We start from the raw sequence: 22386 nt of genomic DNA, 5'->3' as shown, positions 1-22386 counted from the left end.
GAATCAATGTAATTAAGCGATGAAAAGAATGCTTAGGCTAGTAAAGATAATAAGCTGGAAAGGCTTCCAGTAGTTATGCATTTATTATATACAGTCGATTCCAGAAATATTGGCATCCTTCAAGAGAATGTACAAAAATGATGGTATAACATAAACATTACACATGACAAGTTTCCCCAGTTCCTCTACTACAAATAAAAAGAAGAAATACGCAGCAAAATCTTGAACACCCCTAAAGTGCATTTAATTCAAATTATTTGTTGTCCTACGGTTGGAATCGTGTGTTGTGATGAGACCAGACGAGACTGAAATCAAACTGTTTGACCATGTAAGGAGTTACGAATGTCCTCTTTTACAGTATATACTGTAAACTATGGTGGTGGATCATGGAGCTGTTTTGGGAAGATTAGTGACATGAATTCTGTACCAGGATCAGCCCAAAGCAAAGCCTGGTTGCCTTTGCCGGGGGGTTAAAACTTAACAATCATCACAAAAAAAAAAAAAAAAAATCCGTTATAGCAGCACAAAATCTTTTGCAACGACCATCTCAGTGTCAGGATTTGAACCCTACTGTGGTGTGAATCGAAGAGAGACGTCCATGTGCAGAAACTTCAGGATATAAAGGAAGGGTCGGCTTTAAGGTTTCGTGTGTGTGTGTGTTGGGGGTTTGGGCTTTTCAGTTGTGTTGAAACAAAACTATGCAGCATCTATATAGGTTTAAACTCAAAATAGCCCATATGCATATTTATTTATTTTTACTGAGGGTGCCAATAATTTTGGAGCTGACTCTATGAAAAGGATTTTTTTTTTTTTTTTTTTTTTTTGAAATCTGTCGTTGAATTTGAATACATTACTATGACGAACATGATGTATTACTGCACTACACTGTGGTGGTCCTGCTATCCTATATGCATAGAATTTAACCCACGCTGACCGTATTCAATGATTTATTTATTGATGAATTGATTTATTCTGCATCTCAGATTTTTGGCTGCTAGCCCGCATAAACAGAGTTGACCATGACTAGCCCGTCCATGACTAGCATTGTCCTCGTTAACCTAGAGTTTCTATTTCTAAGTGAATAAAACGAAATATTTCTTTCTAAAGATTGCAGCTTCTGCGACTTCTTCCTTCACATGTCTTCGCTGTTGTTTATGCTTTTTTTCTGGATGATGTTTGCCCTTCCCTCACTCAGGACGGATCTTTTTTATGTATAGGCTGTGTGCAATGCGGACAGGTGAGGTGCACCTGCCTGACAGGAAGGTCCTGTTTTGTTGTTTCTCCTGAATGCCAATCTTGCTAACGAGAGAGAATAAAAAAGTTCCTGTGTGATGCTTTGTGACGCAAAGTGACAGGTTATATTGATGGTTGCCTCAGATAGAGATCATATATCATGAGTGCTGAATGAGCCGGGACTCGGTGCACAGGCAAATACGCGCACACTCGATCTCCTACAGATTAATCTCTTTCTGACAGCGGCAGGGTGTTCGCTTCTTCTTCACGATGTGTCTTAAAGCCTGGAGATCATTTGTTTTCTGGTGAGTGTAAATCTGCTCGATTCTCGCATTGAAACCACTAGTGTGTGTGTGTGTGTGTGTGTGTTTGAGACTGAGCGGTTGAAATCGTTGGGCTTGTTCCCACTTGCAGAACAGACCAGCCTGGACATGCTGCTCAAACAATGTATCTCAGGGATGTTCATCCCAACTTTTTACACCGGCATCGACATTCCGAAGTCGAGCAGAATTCTAGACGCGACTGACGTTCGGCTTAAACGCGATAATGTTCGATGCACGATATGTGTCTTGCAGAGCAGAAGTCGTCTTCGGAGGCTCGATGGAAGCTCGACATGATGGCGTGCGCGGCAGCCGCTCTTTTGGCCCTGCTCCTGAGTTATCTGGCATCGTCTGAAGGTAACGCAACAACCACCGTACGTTCTGTGCAAAAACAACCTGATGCTATTCCGAAGTTAGCTGGCTGAGATTGTGACGTACAGGCTGATTTGGACGTTTACTTCCAAATCAGCTTTAGTGTCTGATGATAAAGCAGAGATAGTTGCACGACCGACATCAGAAAAGAAGCCGCATATGAGGTTGTGCTCTTATTTTGTGTGGCCCACAGTAGTATGAATACTGTATAGGGCGAGGTAAAGTCTAACAGGTTGTAATCCAAGCTGGGCAATTACGTATTGTAAAGAGTAATTAAAACACTTCATTGGACTTAAGGTATTTGGTCAAATTTCATCCCTTCTCTAAACCATCATGCTATTCTAAGCACACCTTGCTTGACTGATTTGACTACATTTGCCATGTTGTGACATTCACTTCCTTGTCTGACTACTTGGTTTGCTCAGTACACAGAGAAAGTGTGTTTGCTTTGAGGGTTATTCATGACGGTTGTTCAAATGTGATCTGCAAATATTTACTAATTAAACATGGTTGTGGTTAAACGCCGCCGCCCCCACCCCGAATGAATAAACCCGTACAGTACTCTGACATCATATAAGATGAGACCAAGCATAATCAGTAATGCAAGAAAATCACAGATATGCTGTGCCAAAATAGAATAACAGGGATTCTTGGATAGACATTTTATAGTGGATCAGTGGTTAAAGGCTCTGGGTGACTGATCAGAAGGTCAGGAGTTCAATCCCCAGCACTGCCAAGCTACCACTGGGCCCTTGGGCACGGCCCTTAACCCTCAATTGCTCAGTTGTATAAATGAGATAATTGTAAGTCGCTCTGGATAAGGGCGTCTGCCAAAATGCCACAAATGTAAATGAATGGCAATAGTTATAGTCTGACACTACAAGACCGTAATAGCATTGACGCAGTTTCTTCCCTCCCCCAAAATATGTCCAGTCAAAACATGATTTGTGTCCAAAATACGCTACTTTGGCCCTGAGGCTGCGGGTACAAAGCGAGAATCACGCACTCGACTCTACTTTAACAACCGCACTCTGTTGTTAAAGGAATGTGCTGGCATTTTTTTTTCCAACCTTTATTCCTACCTAGCACATCTGCAGACAAGTATATTAAAACATGTCCCTGTGCCCAAAAGAAAACCTGTTTACTTGAAACTCATTCGTGGAAGTCAAAGGGCAGTTGTTAGGGGCAGTTAGGAAAGCTGTTATGGGAAAAGAATCCACTCAGGATTCAAGTCGGCCCGTGTCACGCCACACGTTGTTGATTATCTATTAAAAGAACTTTTTGACCAAATGATTTCCTTTTCTCAAAATCTAAACAAAGACACTATCCTAGTCATGCTGCATGAATTTGACTACATATTACATACAAGAGATAATTTGCTTATCTGAAAATAGGCAGATTTGCACGAATCTTTATCTCGAAAATCTGATCTCTGGCAGAGAGTCTCTTCTCTTCTCTTCAGGCTCACAGATGACTGCTGTGTAATAATGTAAACAAATCTATTAATTTAGGTCTAAAAGGCAGAATCCAATCCAAGCTGTTAAAGGTGCTGTGGGTAGAATGTTTGCATGTGGTATGTGAAATACTTACTGACTTTTGTTTTCATGCAATCTTTGGTTCAAACAGGTTACCTTTCTATAACATTAATGAGGAGATATTATACAGACTGCGTGGGGATGCCCCCCTTAGTGATGCATAAAACAGTTTCAGGGAGGGGGGGATTGGATGTTGGGTGACAGGTGAGGTAGTAAACATTTACGCAGGTGTTTTGTATTCTGAAATAAACTGACACTCTCTGGAAGCCCCTCCTCTTCCCTTGTTTCACGCTTGTAATGTTTTTCTTTCGGTCAAGGCAAATGGAGAAGGTTTTGAGTTGACCAATACCAACCATTTTGCCTGAAAACCCATTAAATAGGCCTACAATAAATGATCAAAAATGTTAAAGTTATTGGCAATTGGACGGAGATTAAAAAACACGTTCAAACCGTTTGAGCAGCAGATCAGTACAGCGACTCTACCCATTCAGTTGGTTATCTGTCTGGTCATCTGTGAGCTCATGTACAAGGAAGAGTGCTGATAGCGCTTTTGTCTGAGCGTGTTACGCTGACACGTGATGCAGATATGATATGCGAGAGTTAGCTAGTAGGTGGCTAACTACAGCTGAGACCTGATCTGCTCAACAGTAGCTTTCGGACAGTCTTAGATCACAACCTAATGAATATGCAGCAAAAACAATTTGTTTTCATGGTTTCAGGATTGTACATGATGATAATGTAATTGACTCAGCTGACAGTTTCATAGCACTTGAAACTGACTCACACCCTGCTGCTATATTGCTTTGGCATGACAGGTTTTTTTTTGTTTTTTTGTTTTTTGTGCCATGACAGGTGCTCTGTCTCCTCCGCTCAACCTGAGTGTGGAGTTGCTGGACTTCAAGGCATTGGCTCGATGGCTTCCCGGACCAGGGAACCCAAAAGGAACCAGATACTCCCTCAAGTTTATAGACATTAGCCATTTGTAAGTAATGACTACTGCTCTAGGGACCAAAAAATTGTGAATTCAAATAAAAATAAATAAATAAATAAAATAAAAGCAATTACCTCAACCAACCGAGAGATTTGGTGTCTGAAGTTCGCATTTTAGATTTGCACAGAGGCCACAAACCTATTCAATTGCAAATTTAAGATAAAAATAGAACTAGGCTTGATTCTGATTGGTTATGAGGTGTTGGTTAAGTTTATATAACAGGAGCTCTGACATCTGCACAGGTTTATACGTTGTATTAATGCAGTCGTTCTAATACGTTATCGTTTCTATAGTAACAACTAGCCTACACAGGGACTTGTATGGGTAACATATGTTTTTGAAAACGCGTGTATACGGAATTGCAGTTGTTGATATGGTGAAATGTTCTGTGAGGGAACATTTTCGGAAGGACCCTCCAGTGACATTTGTAACGTTCCGATTTCTAACAAAGGAAAGAGGACCGAGGGCTTTTGCGGTTTGTTGACAATACGCATATTTTTGGTTTCGTCAACGTCAAGAGAGAGGAAAAAAAGAGACACAACCAGAGAATTACACCACCCTGTTATTGATAATTTCAGCATGCCTCATTGTGTTTCAGCATTCCTTTCAGATTATGACGTTATTAAAGAGCACTGAGTCATTATTACGACTAACTGGATGAATAGAAACAAAAGGAACGATATATATATATTAAATTCTCATTACTGGCTAAACAACTTGGCTTATCTTGGCTTCCTCACGAGAATAAGTTTGGGATTTGCAGGGTTCTTTTGTTTTTTTAAGATCTTTTATACATTTCCTCATGCTGCAACATGCTAACTGGCCTATGCTTTAACTGTTTGCATTAGATTCCTGTAGAGATTTTTCAGTTAAACAGAATTAGATAAGCCATCGGGAACCAGTAGGAACAACACATTCCATTAAACTACCATAAAAAAAACCCCCACCAGAACACATTCAAATGCACGGAGCACCGGATATCACAGATGATTGAAATTCAGATTTTTTCGCAGTAGGGTAGACAATACAATTCAAATTAAAATGCACACCAATTCCCACTAAGGTCCATTATGTGATGGAAACCACCAGATATTTTCCTAATAGATGGATAATTTGGTCTGTTTGTTTCTTTGTGTGTATTCATTTCATTTTCCATTTTTTTTAAATTAAACTTTTATTCACTCTCTTTTCATTCTAACTATCTAAATATTTGACAGTTTTTAAAGAGTTTAACATTTTACTACTGTGAGCTGCATTTGAAACATAAGAGGCGCTCCTGTGCAGTTAGAACTAAAGAATCGAATGTCAGTCACCAAACATGGCTGATCATTTACAGTTAGAACAAGTTAGAAATTTGTATACATTTCTTTAACGTTTGATTGCACTGATGTGTTTGTGTAATGGATGTCGCAGAGGTTTCTATTGGAAATAAATCTAAATGTGTACAGGTCTGGGAAATCCTAAAAGTTCTTTTCATTTTCAAGAAGATGAGGAAGTTGTATTAAAACAAGTTATATTAATGCAAAGGAAAATCTTACTGGGGTTTTTTTTTTTTTTTTGTAGCTCCACGTCAGCATGGAATCAAACCAGAGATTGCACGAATATCACCTTGACACAATGCTACCTGATCCTCAACCAGACAATTCAGACGGAGTATTTTGTGAAAGTCAAGGCAGAATGGAAGGAAGAGCGGTCGAATTGGACGTTCCTGCCGCGTAGCTTCCAGCCATATGAATACAGTGAGTATGAACACATGTGTAACACTACTGTGTAGACACGGTGATACAGTGATATAATCCATTTCCTGGTGGAATCCCAGCACTGCTTTTCACCCTGACAACACCATGATCACAGTGAAGCATGGGGGTGGTAGCATTATGCTGTGGGAATGCTTTTCATCAGCATGGACTGGAAAACTGCTCACGGTTGAAGCCAAAATGGATGGATGGATGTTCCATATTTTGAATGACCCAAGTTATTCTGGGTGTTTTCCAGCTTTTCTGAGTGCTCCAAACATGATCGTGTCTACTGCACAAAATTCCATATGGATTAACCTCAGCCATCCAGTCCAGTCACTCATGGAAGTGCGGATGAAATTCTCTGTTGACCTTTTTCAAATGACCTCTAAAAACACAACAGAGGTAAAACACTCTTCATCACCACTTTTCTTATATCAATAATATATGACGCAATCTGGTGATCCAGATATTCTTAGAACCACATACAAGTAATATATACACCATTCAAACGTTGTTGAATATTCTAATCTGCTTGGTCAGAAGGTGGTGGTTAATTTTCTTGAACAGCATGGCTATGATTTAGACAGGTTTTCGTAGTGCGCTCGTTCTAATACGTTATCATTACTATAGTAACTAACTCAAAGGGACTAGTATGGTGGATGCTCATGATTTAGTTGTAACAAAATGAATTATTTTAATATTTATATTGTTATTTAACAAACAAAACTATAATCTACTAGAGTCTCCATTCCTGAATTGGCTACATCACTCTCCTCTCCACCAGTAGCTGGTGTGTGGTGGGTGTTCCGGCACACTATGGCTGCCGTCGCATCATCCAGGTGGATGCTACACACTGGTGGTGGTTGAGGAGATCCCTATATAAATCTAAGGAATTTATTAATTGGTGAATAAAGCATGAGAGTTAAAGAGTGCATGATTTCATGAGTAAGATTGTGTTTTTTTCCCCCCCCAAAGCATATTGCACAGAATATAACTGCAAGGTCTTCCCGCTTTGTGAATCTGCCATCTGGGAAGTACTGCATCAATGCTTCTGCTTTCCTTACAGCGAGGTGCAAACGCAACAACAATGCCACCAGTTGTGTTATTCTGCATCAAGACCACAGAGGTATGAACATGGAAATTTCTCACTCAATGACAGTTAAGTTGATTTTCATGGCAGTGTTTTATGAGCAGTATTTTTTTGTGTTGAAATGTGTAATGTGTCAGTAAAACTGTCAAATTTAACATCTGTACGGATTTTGCAATTATGGATGAAACAGTATGATAAATTCCCATTGTCATAGTTATTATAAGCCAGAGAGGATAACATAAAGGTTCAGGTTATGTTATGTTATTTCTAGGCTTCTAAGAAGCATAAATTTTGCAAATACAGTGTTGTAAAAAAAAAAATGTTTGCCTCTGATTTATTCTGGTTTTTGTGTATATCTCATACTAAATGGTTTCAGAAATTAGAACAAAATCTAAGATAAAACAAAGGCAACCGGAGTAAACACAAAATACAGTTTTTAAATGATAATGTTACTAAATATTTAGTATTTACTAAATTCCCTAAATCTGTGAAACTGCATTCGTAAATGAGTTCCACTGGACTAGACGTAACAAGGCCTGATTACTGCAAACCCCTGTTCAATCACATCAACACTTAAATAGAACTTCTTCAACACCAGGAAGTTTTTTAAAAGGTCTTACAGAGTAACACACTGTGCCAAAATTGAAAGAAATTCCAGAAATGGTGAGGAGGAAGGTGATTGAAAGACATCAGTCTGGGAAGGGTTACAAAGCTATTTCAAAGGCTCTGGGACTCCAAAGAACCACAGCGAGAGCCGTTATCTCCAAATCGAAAAAAACTCGGCACAGTAGTGAACCTTTCTAGAAGTGGCCGACCTTCTGAAATTCCTCCAAGAGCACAGCAACGGCTCATCCAGGAAGTCACAAAGAGCCAATGACGATATAAAAGGACCTACAGGCCTCTCTTACATCAATAAAGGTCACTGTTCATGACTCCACTATCAGAAAGACACTGGGCAAAAACGGCATCCATGGAAGAGTGGTGAGGTGAAAACCACTGCTTACACAGAAGAACATTTAAGGCTCGTCTGAATTTTGCCAAAACACACCTTGATGATCCTAAAACCTTTTGTGAGAATATACTGTGGATTGATGAGTTGAAAGTGGAACTGTTTGGAAGACAGGAGTCCCGTTACATCTGGCGTTACAAATGCTGTTATTGGAAAAATAATCTACTTCGGGCTGCAATACGCCATGCTGTTGTTGACCAGGACTACACCAAGTGTTTTCGTTCCTTATATAGCGTCTATCAAAGGGGCGTCAACCTTAAAGTCCTTAAAAATTCTCTCCACAGCCATATTATAAATTAGGTTGCGATACATAACACAGAGGTGCTCTCCTCTATCTTTTCTTAATGATCTTTTGTTTCTCTCATGTTTCAGAAAGAAAAGATTGGGTGGTAATGGTGGGTGTCTTTCTACTGCTGTCCATTCCTGCTGTGATTGGTTTGATTGGGATGTACTGCTACGTGATGGCATTTAGGAACAACGACATTCCCATACCACTGGTATGTTAGCTAAATTTCTCCTAGAATTATTGTACATACACTATATACAGGATATTATATAATGACAGCGCTTTTAGTATAAAAAGGATCTTTCTGGAATTCTTTCAGAATGCATTTGTAATTGCCGAGCAACTGGGTGAATAAAAGATATACGACCCTGACTACACTATGTTCCTTCTTGTGTCCCTCACAGCATTTTACAGAAGGAACTGTCCAAATACTGAACACTGAGGAACTCCATATTTTTCCAATTTCATTGATGTTCACAGATGTATGCCAGGCGGCTGCACATCAGGAAATGGATGGGAACTCATCTCAGGGCTACTATGGGAACTCGCCTCAGCACTACTCTGGGATCTCATCACAGGGCAACTATGGGATCCCATCACAGGGCTACTCTGGGATCTCAGCACAGGGCAACGATGGTGTAATCAGAAGAAAAGATCAGAACGTGCCTCCAGTCCATGATTTTTATAGCACAGCTGAGAAGATGGAAGAAACCGATGAATATCCGACACACACGGAACATCATGCTTATGGCTTGCCACCAAGAACCTCATTCTCAGGTGCGAGTCTACCAACTGACCAAAATGCGGATATCGAGAATATTTTAAACTTGGAACTAGACAAGTCTGAAGAAGAAAACATACTGACCTCTTTGTATTCTTTTGAGCAAACAGACTCATACGAAGGAGAGACGGACAGCATAGCTTCTGATTACCTTTTCAATAGCAACTATGAGCCCAGGCCTGACCCGGCCTTGGTGTTTAGCAACCAATTTAGATCACAACATTAAACAGTGAAGTGAACAATGTTCATGGTGCTTCTGTTGTGCTCATCTGCACAACCCAGCTCAAGTATGTAGATTTGGGTGGAACACTGGGGTGGTTTAATAGAACATTTGGAGAGCAAACAACAATTCTGAGAGCAAAACAATTTGGATTTAATTAACTGTCACATTTTCTATAGATGATTGATGACTAATGAAGTACACAGACATAGGTATGTAGTTACTGAGTGTAACTAGTTACGTGCACCAAAACATTTCATTCATACGGAAATGATTTATGGCCAACATACCGTACAGAAGTAGCTTTTGAATTTAGGCTACTCTACAATTCTGGTCATGGCCTAAACATTTTAGTGCTTTCCTCACACTAACAATCCCTATACAACTCCATAAATGCTGCTAAGGATATAATTATGGAAAACGCTAAAATGTGCAGGACAGGTTTCTTATTTCTTAAAGGGTTTCTTATTGACCAGGGTTTGGAACATGTATAGAATGTTATTATGAAGGAATGAGAACACTTTACTAAAAAGCTAAATTTTTTGGGGGGGTAGGCTTTCATAACAGGGTGCTATGAAGGGTCAAAATGACTTAATCACTTGCTACCTCTTTACGTCTGAAATGTTTATGCCGTGATGTGTAAAGCATGATGAAAGACTCAGACATTAAATATATTAAGGATTTTTATCAACACTTTTCATAATAAACATTTGTGTCATATTTTATACATCAAGAATGTATATAGACAAAATAAATATGCATGAATGCCATGCCATTATACATTGTTTGGTCTGCTTCATATGGTTTATATTGTCCTGGAGAGAAAATATACCCCAGAAATATGCTTTTGGTCCTTTCAGTAGTTTCGTGTCCTCATCTTGTTTTTGTTTTTTTGTCAGTCAACTTTTTTTTTTTAGTCCCCACCAAACAAAGAAGAGAAGAAGTTCTTCTTCCCCTCCTCTCTTGGTAAACGGAAAGACTTGCTTGTGCGAATGTTTCTTTGCAGAGGCGATGTCATCTTCTGTTTCTCTTTCTCCCTGTCGTGTACCTGTTGCTGCACCTGCTGGGATATCACCAGACGCATGTCCTCCTGGAGGACAGAGACCAAAAACAAATAAGATAGTATTCGTAGCATTTCACCCAACAAGTGACTGTACTTCACTATCTAGGAGTGTGAGAACGTTGCAGGATGGTGGTAGGCTAGGAGAAAGAAAACTGAAAGAGTAACACAGTGAATGGTAATGCTATTTAATCAGTGAGAGGAAGTGTGTTATCAGAGTGCTGTTGGAGTCTTTCATGACTGTCTTAAACAGTACAAAGACAAAATAAATAGACAGTGTTAATGGTTGGACAGCAGCAGAATAGGAGTAGTGGTTGAACTGGTGGTTCAGGTAATTACGACTACCACAACAACCACCACCAATAATAATAATAATCATAATCATAAATCCATTTTCCACACCACTTATCCTAAGGAAGAGACACGAAGTACCCAGAGGAAACTACTGAAGCACAGGGAGTATATGCAAACTCCATGCACACAAGGCAGAGGTGGGATTCGAACCCCCAACCTTGGACATGCAAGGCAAATGTGAGAAGAAACTTTTTGTAAAATAAACACAAAAATCAGTGTAAATACAGAAGAAAAAAAAAAACAAACAAAAAACACAATTCCTGATAAATTCCGATGTTTAATGAATGAATTCTAAAGTCACTAAACAAAACATTATTCTAGAGTTTGAGGTAAATAAAAGAAATACTGTATCAAATATTGTAACGGCTAAACTGTGAGTGGTTCTCTGGATTAATTATAGACTAATAATATACTGGATGGATTAATATTTCTGTTTTAAATGACCATAAGCAGGACTTTCTAGTCAAAGCGGAACTTGATACATGGCCAATTTAACTTGCGCATGATTACCCGTGAAATTCCTTTCCCTTGGGAGCATGCAGACTCTTTCATTCTGATCAAGCAAGTGGCAATAGTCCAATCTGGTTATGAAAGCATGAACTAAATTCTGAGCATTATATAGAGAAGCTAGTTAGTGGAGTGACATGCTATTTAACCCTCAGTGCCTTCTTTGAGATGTATTGAAAAAAATGTAAAGCCCCCCACCCCCCCATATTTTTCTGCTAATTGTGGTTTATATTTTAGATTGCAAAAAACAAATAAGGGTACAGATCAGGTTTTGCTGTTTTGAAAACCACAGTATTTCAAACCAGTATTTCAACATTGCTCAACTCTTTGAGTCCTCTTAACACAGTTTCTCTAGCCAAATAATTTAAAACACTTGCACTGCAGTATTATATACACATTCAAATGTCACCCTTGTAAGAAGATACCAGATTAACCCCCCCCCCCCCCCCCCCCGAAAAAAAAAAAGTTTTCACAACACACTGTACATTGTCACAAAGCTCCATCTATTGTCTTAATGTGGTATTGTAAAAGAAGGAAACAGTTCACACACCTGCCATGATTCGACCTCCTGAGAGAGCGCCACCTTGTGTCTGATGGTGTTCAGGAGCTGCTGGTTGAGCGTGTCACGTTCCTGCCGGGCCACAGCGAGCTCTTCTTCCAAAGCACTGTGTTCACAACATAGTAACAGCATGAAACCACTGCACTGGGAAACAGTCAGGCAACACCCAAAACTACACCCGAGTCACTACAAATCTTAAATCTCCACTGTTTCAAAGTATGCATAGCAAGTCTTGTTTTTGCAGTGTACACATCAGAGCTCCTGAACTGCTAGACATTCCTAAACTTTTTAAAAACAAAAAGTTACTCTTGGCTGAAAAGGATCAATGAGATAAAGAGAAGTGATAACATGAGAAGTGTCTCGCTCTGGAACTGTTTGGCTGGCTGTCTTGTTGCTATTTTTGTCTAATGATTGATGGAGAGACAGCAATTTGCAAAATGATATGGATGGAAACATGCAAAAAAAGATTTTGCAACAACCTTATACCTGTATGTTGGTTTGCTGGGATCACTGCGAAACAGCTTCAGTTCGTCTCTTAATGCCGCCAATTCATCCTGGCTGGACTCAAGCTATGAAAATGCATAACACAAAAGTACGTGGAGATGAAGTGATTTAAAAAACAAAAGAATCCGACTGAGCACAAATGCAGTTAAAACCTGAAAAAAATATATCATATTTAAAACAATGGTTTAACATTGTAGCTTTGGTAAAACTAATTAAAGGGCATCTTTGCAGATGTTAATAGAACAGTTAGATTTGCACCAGATTGTACGATTTAAGGTGTGTTTTAAAATGAGTGACACACAAAAAGTCAATGAACCATTGTAACTACACAAAATTAAGCATGGAGAGGATTGATAAAACAGTTTATTTCTATTTTTGACTAGGGCATGAAAACATACTGGAGTCACTGGTGTTGCAACATGGATATACCATTAGCCCAGATTACCTTAAGTGAATTCTAAAACGTGAATGCACTTTTTCCACAGATTCCCACCAAATAATTAAGTGTGACATTCCACAACACATCACATCATGGCCATGAGCTACTTCGCTTGCAACCTCATGGCCTCAACATATTATTTGTGGCCACACTTTAATTAAATAAATAAATACCAACATGTCACCTCAACGGCTCTGTACTAAGAGTCAAAGTACAATCTTTAGAATCTAAAGTGGGCATCAACTGACCTCCATGGATATCCATTAAACTGTCAGTGGTCTACTTTGGTCGGTCTATGTCCACCTTGATTTGTCAACCAACCAAAGTAGACCACTGACAGTTTAATGGATATCCATGGAGGTCAGTTGATGCACACCGGGATGCAATGAAAAAGTAGACCAACCTCTTTCTTTAGCCTTTCAATCTCCTCATCTTTCTCCTGCAGGACAGCAGAATGGGCAAAGATGCTTTCTTTAGCCTGTTAAACCAAATCACATTCAATAAGTAAATAGAGAAAATGTTTTTTTTTTTTTTTTTTTGTCCCCACCCCAGCAGAAAGAGCAAATAAGAAACATAAATCCAGTATACAGCTCAGAAAGTCATGGTTTGGGACCAACAATGGCAGTCCCAGGACTGACTCTCACAACCTTCTTCACTAGCATAGAACATTTATCTTCATCCTCTGCTGAGCTACTACTGATAGTACATTTATTTCCATGTACACACCCTATAAGAAGAGAGACACAGTTAAAGAAACACCAACAATGACCGTAACAAATGAAGATCAACCATTTCCATGAAAATGAGATCACAGTTTCAGCTAGCTTATATTCTCATAACCATATTAATACTCAAGGGTGAAGTATTCCTTTAAATATACCTGCTTAAACCCTTGAGGATTAAGAACAGGTCACGTGACTGTCGGGAGTAAACACACTATTACAGTGGCTTGCGCAAGTATTCACCCCATCTGCTGTGAATCAGAACTCTGATTGTGACTGGTTAAGCCAGTAATAATTAAAGGGTTTCAGATCAATGGGGGTGAATATTTATACAATCCCAACATGTACTTTCCCCCCCCCCCCCAATTTGTGAACAATTTTGCACGCTATATTGATTCCCCCACCCCCTACACTAGTTTATGTAGATTCATCACATAAAGGGTAGAACATGACAAGCTACAAGCTCCAAATATGGAGTTAAAAATTATAACAAGGAGAAATGAGAATTTAGTTTGAAACAAGTGGGGGGAATTAAAAATAAAAGAATCCAACAACAGTATAAATGCTTAATATTGTTGCTGTAATTTTATTTATTTATTTTAACAATTCTGCATTCTTTGTTTCAAATCTCTTAATGCAATTAGCATACAAGTGTTCATTTGGACAATTACTGTACTTATTTTTTTTTTGCACCGCTTTGACAAAAGATTCTCAGCGTCTTTACTCGTGACTCAAGCTCTACAGCTAACAAAACTGTATGTCTAGAGCCTCATTTGTAAGTGTTTACAAATTCTATTTTACTGCTAATTCCACAACACTAACAATTTGGCCCAAAAAATGAAGTTTCAATTGAAAATTATTTCTTTATTATTATTTTTTTTTTTTTAGTTTTTTCCACTAAAGTAAAAGATGTGATCAAGTAAATGTGAGATTATAGCCACTGGTTTAGGATCAGGCCTCAAAAGTGGAATGCTATAGCTGATAAGTATATATGGAATATACTGATATACTAGTATATGGAAATAGACAAATATTTATTATACATAGAGGTTACGGTATTTTACAAAATAATGTACATTTTACTGTTGAACAACATTTTTATTTGTATTTGCTTGTTCCTGTTACTCTGTTAGCAAATAAACATTTATAAATAAACTCTATGAATTGCCAACACTCCCTAGTAAAGAATAATTACAAACCAAAAAACAAACAAACAAACAAAAAAAAAGGGGCAGGGAGGGGATAATTGTTTCAAATATTCACATATAAATAGCGCGTCATTATTAATGCCGGCGGCTGTTAGCCTTCCTTAGGTCATTATACACTATGACCTATGGGCTGGTGTTTTCGGTTTTCTATATTATTATTTTTGCCTTTTGCTTACAGTCCTGAGATGACCTCCTCACAGAAATGAACCTTTTTGTAAACGAGACGCTTATTTAACATTTATCTGTTAAATAAACTGTTCTGTTCGCACCTCATCATGTTTTACTCCTTACTTAGCAAGTATAGAAAACTGCAGTACTACCTGAGACTGTTGCAGTTCATTCTGGAGGGACAGGGGGAAGCATGTGGTCTCCTCAAGACTTGCCTCTTCTCCAAAAGCCTGGACTTTCTGCTGGAGGGTCCGGTTCATGGTGCGCAGCTGGAACGCCTCACTCTGGTGCTGCTCCAGCTGTGGAAAAGCCAGAAACAAATCCAATTTCATCCACGAAACCAAACCTACTTTTCACTTAATTTAAAATTCTGATGCATCCGTCAATGACTGCCAAGGTGAGTGGTAGCACTAAACACATTATCCAAGTAAGCGTACTGTTTAAATGACGTACTGCTCACAAAAGAGGAAGTTTGTGTGAAGGAGAGGTCAGCAAATATGGACTCTGTCCCTACTAACAGGAACTATTGCATCATAAAAGTCAGAATAGCAATAACAGAGTTATAGTTTGCTTCAGAGTAATATTTTTCATGATCTTTTTAACCAATACCCACTGATCTTCCACTTCTCACCTCACACTCCTTTTCTTTCAGGTCGGTCTGTAGTTCTAGGAGTCTTGCACGCAGCCCCTCCCTCTCCATCCTCAACCTTTCGTTGTCCTCATCTGATGACTTCAGCCGCTCGTCCATGTTGGAGAACCGCTCTTTTAGAACTTGATTCTGTTCAATAAGGAAACATTGCTGTGTGACATCTCATGCTGCAAGGAAATGGTTCACTATACACTTCTCATATCTACAGTAGTGGGTGCCAATATTTAAGAAGGATTATGTACACATTTCACACACACTTTGCCCACAGCTTTAAAGCCAAGCCACCAGCATACAACACGTGCACTACAGGGGCGTTTCAAGGATTTGAAAACATCAGGGGCTGAGCCCAAAACATTGGGGGCTAATAATTTGATATAGTGACTTTCAATTACTTTAAAATTCGACAGTAAAGTGAACTGACCTTTAATTAATTAAATCTTTATTATGAACATAGAGTAACTCACTTTGCCCTGATTGCAGTGGGTTTGATCATCTGTCAATTTGAAAATGTCCATTTTATAATGAATCACATTAGATTCCTGGCACAATTATATTAATAGATAGGTGACTTTGAATTGGAATTACTTTAAAGTTCTACAGTAAAATTAATGAATATTTATTTTGATCATAGAGTAATGCCCTATGAACTGACCTAGGTTGGTCATCTACCATATTGAAATGTCCATTTTATAATGGTTTAAAAAAAAAAAAAAAAAAATTCCTCCAGTGACTCTGAAGGGCAATTACTTTAAAATTCTACAGTAATTTATTTTTTTTTCCTGTTGTGAGCATAGAGTAGCTCACTATGAACGGATACGAGTGGGTTTTAGATTTGAAACGTCCCTTTTATTTCAGCAGTAATAAATAGAACTGATATTTTGGTGTTCGAGGCTTTCTCTTTTAAATGAACCAGCTAGACTTGTTAAAGATGTATATTATTATTATTATAAATAAAAGCAATGTTTTTAGTTTTGCAGTTACGCTTCTAATTGTTGCGCTTTCTGGTTTGCTGTGTTTTTAGTTACAAAATTACCTCAAAACAGAAAGTGGTGGTCCTTATGATCACAACAAAAAGAACTGCAGTTTTCCACTCAGATAAGCATATCCAAAACAACATCATATGAATATCCAGATCATATAAATAAAAGCATCAGTAGATTTATCCATCCATTTTCCGTGCCGCTTATCCGACACAGGGTCATGGGAAGCCTGTAGCCTATCCCGGGGAGCTTGGGGCACGAGCAAACCCGTCACAAGGCACAAATCACACACTACGGACAATTTAGAGATGCCAATCAGCCTACAACACCTGTCTTTGGACTGGGGGAGGAAACCAGAGTACCTGGAGGAAGCCTCTGAAGCACAGGGAGAACATGCAAACTCCAGGTTTTCAAATTTGCTGTTGAAATGGACAATCTTGGATTCTCATATTCAGATTAATCATAAATTGGTTCATGTGACTTGTGAAAATCCGTGTAGATTAGACTCCATTTTGAGTCGGCATCTACTACGCCCGTGTATGTACCTCTGCTTGTAGGCTGTCCAGGCGAGCAGAACTTATCGATCTGCTGAAGCTCGTGTCCTCCATTTCCTCTTTAAGAGAGCGTAGCTCTAGGCGCAGAGAGTGCTCCACCGACACTGCCTGGGAATGAGAGATGAACAGTAATGAGTGTTAGACGCTCATTCTTTAGAAAGGGGATGACAGAAAACTGGCTTCTGTGTATTCTAGTTTCTGTAATCGTCATAAGTCATTCAGTGACTACATGGGAATGTTTGTTGTGCGTGTATGCAAATACATCATACATCCACTAGCTTGGTTCTATTTTTAGACCACCACTGGCTACAAACACTTTCAAAACGGGTCACCTCGGCCAACTGCTCCACCAGCTTCTGGTTGTGACTGGACAGTTGCGTAAGCTGCTCACTTTCTTCACGCCGTCGGTCTCGACCCTGGGTGAACATACACACAGCATTGCCAAAATGGAGATGGTTAATGTTGTAAAAAATACTTGAAACAAGCATTAAATACATATAAAAGCATATCATGGCATGGTTATTGTGATAGCCATACCGTTATGCCTACCTGGTTGTGCTTCTGGTCGTACTTTTGTCGTAACGACGCGATATCAGCCTGTAGCTCTGCCTCCCGCTGCCCTGCCTCTAGTTCCCGTACCTCCAGGTGTCTCTGTAGCGTGTGCTTCTCCTGCTGCAAAGCCTGGAAGCACACGTAGCCATATTAACATAACATAGCTTATTAAGCTAACTTTGCATAATATTCCATTGCGTTTTATGAGTTAGGGTAAATCTCAGTGAGCTTGCAAATCTGTAGAAACACAGTATGGATGCCTGACAGGATTCATTATACCACAGAATTCTTGACCTCTCAGTTCTGATCGCTCAGAAGGCGTTGACTGATTTTCTATAAACAGCAACTCTGACAGTAGCAGCTATTTCTATAGTAAACAATTACTTCACAGGGATTTGTACAGTGGCTGCGCCATATAATCGAAGCCTAATAATAAACAAATCAAACGTGTTGGTATTTAATAAACATTCCATCGTTGATATGGTAACGTTTTCTGCATTTAACCAGAAGTAAAGCTGCAAAGTAAAGCTTTCCACCATGGGAGAGTCTTCAGGACTGAGGGCTTTCTGGTTTCTCATTTCACAACACAAATAAAAAGCTATAAACTAAAGAAAGAATCTTAAGAAACTTAATTGCACTTATGCTGAGTTAAAATGACGTTATTTATGAGCTTCAGACTCAAAACCAACCAACTCCCAATTCCTCGATGTTGTGTAAGCTCACGTTATAAACACGACTAGCAGCAGCTTCACATTCAAAAAGTTGGTTAAGAGTTGGCTAATAGATATCAAAAACACTCCCTATGCATTAATGACCACAAAAAAAAAAAAAAAAAAAAAAAAAAAAAAAAAAAAAAACAACAATAGATCAGCACAGGTTTGCTTTTTAGCATGTAACTTAGCTTCCCAACCTGAAACAAGCCAGTAAATGATACCAAAATATAGTTTAGAGTCTGGCTAGCTAGCTAGATTTATGGTCCTGTGTCCTTTGCCACAGAAATGACCAAGATATTAGCTTGAGGTGAATATGCTAATATTTGGACGGAGATATGTACACTAATCCTTTCCTTCATGCACAGAGGTATAATGCTTACGATAATATCGTATGAATGATGTCTTGCTCATTGTAGCAATATGGGTGCTTCGAGCAAAATCTGTAGTGCCTTTAGGAAGCTAAGACAATACAGTCATGTAATTGTTTAATCTGCATAAAGGAAATGCAACCCTATCTTATACTTAACTAGGTGTAGCCACCCATTACTGTTACTTCACAGCTAAAAATCTGGACATGCCACTTTTCGCCCACAGGTGTGACTGAGCAGTTTATTTTTATTCTCTTGGCTTTAGAGAACCATGTTTCAAAACTTCACACACTCGAACCAGGAAGTCTGAATCAAAGGCACAGTGTGTCCCAGTTTTGCATAGCAGCACTCATGAGCGTCATGTTTGTCAATGAAGGAAACATCTCTCTGACCTCCATGTCTCTCCTCATCTGTTCCAGCTGAGCTTGCAGCTCCTCGTTCCGCTCCAGAAGAGCCTGGCCCACTTCAGCTGCCAGGATGAGATCCTTCTCCAGCATAGTCGAGCTGCTGTCCTGGTCTGTGTGGGATGCCAGCAGGTTGTTTGCTCTGACCCCCAGGCCCATGATGCGATGCCGGGAAACAGGGGTCGATGAGGAGAAGGGAAAGAATGAATCCTCCAGGGTGGGGGAAGTTAAGCTTTCCTTTCGTGTCGAGATCATTGGAGCTTTTTGTGGGTTTCAAGCTGGACTGCTTCTCCTTAAGTTTGGTGTAGGATGTGAAGTCATGTAACACCATCTTCAGCGCTCAATGGCGAGTGGGGTCTTCATTGTGGATTTTTGGTACTCGGCAGGTCAAAATCCTGAAAATATACAAAAAGATCAACCCAACGACAATGATCTTAACTCTTAAACTTACAATTTGTACTTGTTCAATCCTTTAATACTTAGATTAGATTTCAGTCTTTCATTTTGTGACCCAGAACACCTGAGAGAGGAAAAGCTAAAAAAAAATAAAATAAATAATAATAATAATAATTCCTCAGAGCCCGTCTATTATCTCTGAACTGCTTTTGTGAAGCAAATAAAATAACAAAAGCCATAGTGTTTCCTACACATTCCAGGAGTCATTCAAGTCTGCCAGACTGGTTTTGTGTTTCTAACAGTGTCCATGCCTTTTCACAGCTTGAGCCACTCTTACAAAAGCCTAGAAATCATTACACAACTAACCATCCAAATAATTTGAAAAGTAAGCAGACTATGGTAGATCATATCCAAAACCTCTAGGCTAATTTCCTATAACCTGACATTTCCTAGATAAAACAGTCTTAAAAAAAAAAAAAAGGTTTTTCTATGAGTATTACAGTTTCACCCCAACCGGTATCAGCCTTAATGTTCACATCACCACCACCACCACAACAACAACAACAGCCTCTGAACAGGCTCCAGTTTCAAATTTCACAAGTTAAGAATTAAGAAGATGTTGTATATTTGTAAATAAATCTATTCCCAGTTTTCTTTTGTTTGTGTTTTTCTTACCTGGCAAGTTCCTGCTTTGGTGCTATCGTGTATAGCTCAAGGGAGGCACTGGTGGTTTCCTTGGAGTCCAAGTTCTGCAGTTAATACCCAAGCTCCACCCTTTGTTCGTGTTCTTGTCGGGTGGGAGGGTATGAAACTGGTCATGCAAAAAAAAAAAAAAAGGTGGGGAGGTGCTTCATGCAGGTGATGCAGAATTGCACAAGCCTCCCTCAGGTGAGGTTGTTTGGTGTTGAACTCACCCAGTAAAGCCATGAATGTAGAACCAGTGCAGCTGGTTTACACCTACGAATGTGAACAAATTAAGGACAATGTTCAGTTTTGTCACTATATATACATACATGTATATGCTCACACACCTGTACAGCTGCTCGTATTCATGTAATTATCCAATCAGCCAATCATGTTGCAGCAGTGCAATGCAAAAAAAAAAAAAAAAAACAAATAAAATAAAAATAAATCAAGTAGCTACAGGTCAAAGAGCTTCAGTTAACGTTCTCAGAGAATGTGATCTCAGTCGTTGTGAGCCGCATGGGTATTGGTGCCAGAAAGGCTGGTTTGAGTACTTCAGAAAGTGCTGATCTGGAGTTTGCACAAAACAGCAGACTCTAGCCTTGATACAGAATGGTACTAAAAAACACCCATCTGAGCCATAGAATCATGGAATGTAGGCGTGGAAGGAGTGACTTATTTACATTTATGGTATTTAGCAGACACCCTTATCCAGAGCATCTTACATTTAGCCCATTTTATACAACTGAGTTGTTGAGGGTTAGGGACTTTGCTAAAGAGCTCAATAGTAGTGGTGGCTTGTGAACTCACAATCTTCCAATCAGAAGTCCAATGTTTTAACCACTGAGCTACCACATTTAATGGGGAAACTGCTCGTCTTTTACACCATAATGGAGGAATGATAATTTGTCCTATTATATGTACATATATATGGTCGGGATAAACATGAACATTGTCTTGAATCTTCTGGACTTCAAATGAAGTTTCCAACTAAAATGTAGAAATTGAGATTGCAGCAGCTCCCATTAGGAATTCAGTCTGTTTGTTTTCTGCCCTGTGAGAAGGTGAGTTGCTCCAGTCTTGGCATAGCATGCAGACTGAGTGGCTATAAAGTTCTAAGGGAGTCAGAACAGTAGTGTGAGTGTGTTGAGTATCTGTACACAAGCAGGAGCCTGTGGAACTCCTCCTCACTACTTCCTGTTCTCAGATCTGCAATATTTTACCCCAGGAGGAACAGAATGCTTACTCTTCCAAAGAAAGCTTTGAGTGAATCTGTGTTTCTTTGGTATGATGCCATACTGGATTCAGGATGTTCTACAAGATACATGACAAATACTGCTTTCTTTGTGAATCATTTTGTATGATTTACAGTGAGAAGTTTCACTGTGCACTGCACATTTTAGTGTTTATTTTATTTTATTTTATTTTATTTAAATCAGCTGCAATGCAAGTGTTACTCAGTGAGCTCTTGGGTTGTAATGTTATAGCAAGGAAATCTCCAGGAGCTTTGACAGTGCATTGCGTTAGGCCCTTGTTTCAAACCACACCACATGATCCTGTTGTTGATTATTTTCCTATAACAGCACACCTTTTAAATGTTTCATTCCTTACTTTACATCAATTTTATAGCAGATTACACCACGTATCCATGGCCTTGTAGTTTGTTTGTAGAAAACAATGGAAAATATATTTGACATATGAGCATTTGTATTCGTCAATGCTTTCATATTCATATTCATATTCATATTATTATTATTATTTATTGTGATCATTGTGCAATAAGTTTTCGTTTAAAGACTATATCAGCAATTACTGTAGACATTCAGATTGAATATATAAATATGTAGAGGTTCAAATTGAAATAGCAATGGCTGAATTCTTAACAGCAGAAGGAATTTATTTATTGATATTGTTATTGTATTATTTTACAGGTCGATGAACTGCTTTTAGTGCTTAAATGCTTTTTGCGAGTTACTCTAAGAGTCTTAA

General features: G+C 38.9%; 2 protein-coding genes across 5 annotated transcripts; one reads left to right on the top strand and one right to left on the bottom strand.

The window, feature by feature from the left end:
- Positions 1-11: 11 nt before the first annotated feature.
- Positions 12-9770, top strand: crfb12 (cytokine receptor family member B12). Of its 4 annotated transcripts, none has more exons than XM_053617434.1 (8): positions 12-1538; positions 1814-1910; positions 4313-4442; positions 6015-6190; positions 6447-6592; positions 7166-7316; positions 8662-8786; positions 8980-9770. In XM_053617434.1, exons 2-8 carry the CDS (start codon positions 1847-1849, stop codon positions 9580-9582), a joined length of 1395 nt encoding a protein of 464 aa, XP_053473409.1. In that variant the 5' UTR covers positions 12-1538; positions 1814-1846; the 3' UTR covers positions 9583-9770. The 4 variants fall into 4 exon arrangements, with proteins under 4 accessions (XP_053473409.1, XP_053473408.1, XP_053473410.1 ...); XM_053617433.1 differs by having other exon boundaries at positions 1809-1910; XM_053617435.1 differs by lacking the exon at positions 12-1538 and having other exon boundaries at positions 1570-1910; positions 9056-9352.
- A 442-nt stretch (positions 9771-10212) lies between these two features.
- On the bottom strand, positions 10213-21691 carry bicdl2 (BICD family like cargo adaptor 2). Its single transcript, XM_053617437.1, has 11 exons — positions 20389-21691; positions 19306-19712; positions 17830-17961; positions 17613-17696; positions 17272-17388; positions 15729-15875; positions 15250-15396; positions 13403-13477; positions 12543-12625; positions 12048-12162; positions 10213-10666 (listed from the first exon to the last, which is right to left on the bottom strand). Exons 2-11 carry the CDS (start codon positions 19570-19572, stop codon positions 10490-10492), a joined length of 1344 nt encoding a protein of 447 aa, XP_053473412.1. The 5' UTR covers positions 19573-19712; positions 20389-21691; the 3' UTR covers positions 10213-10489.
- Positions 21692-22386: the final 695 nt, after the last annotated feature.

The sequence above is a fragment of the Ictalurus furcatus genome, chromosome 28 (assembly GCF_023375685.1).
Source record: "Ictalurus furcatus strain D&B chromosome 28, Billie_1.0, whole genome shotgun sequence".
NCBI classification, from domain to species: Eukaryota; Metazoa; Chordata; class Actinopteri; order Siluriformes; family Ictaluridae; genus Ictalurus; species Ictalurus furcatus.
Note: the sequence above shows the minus strand (reverse complement) of the source record. Positions and strands in the feature narration are given on the sequence as shown.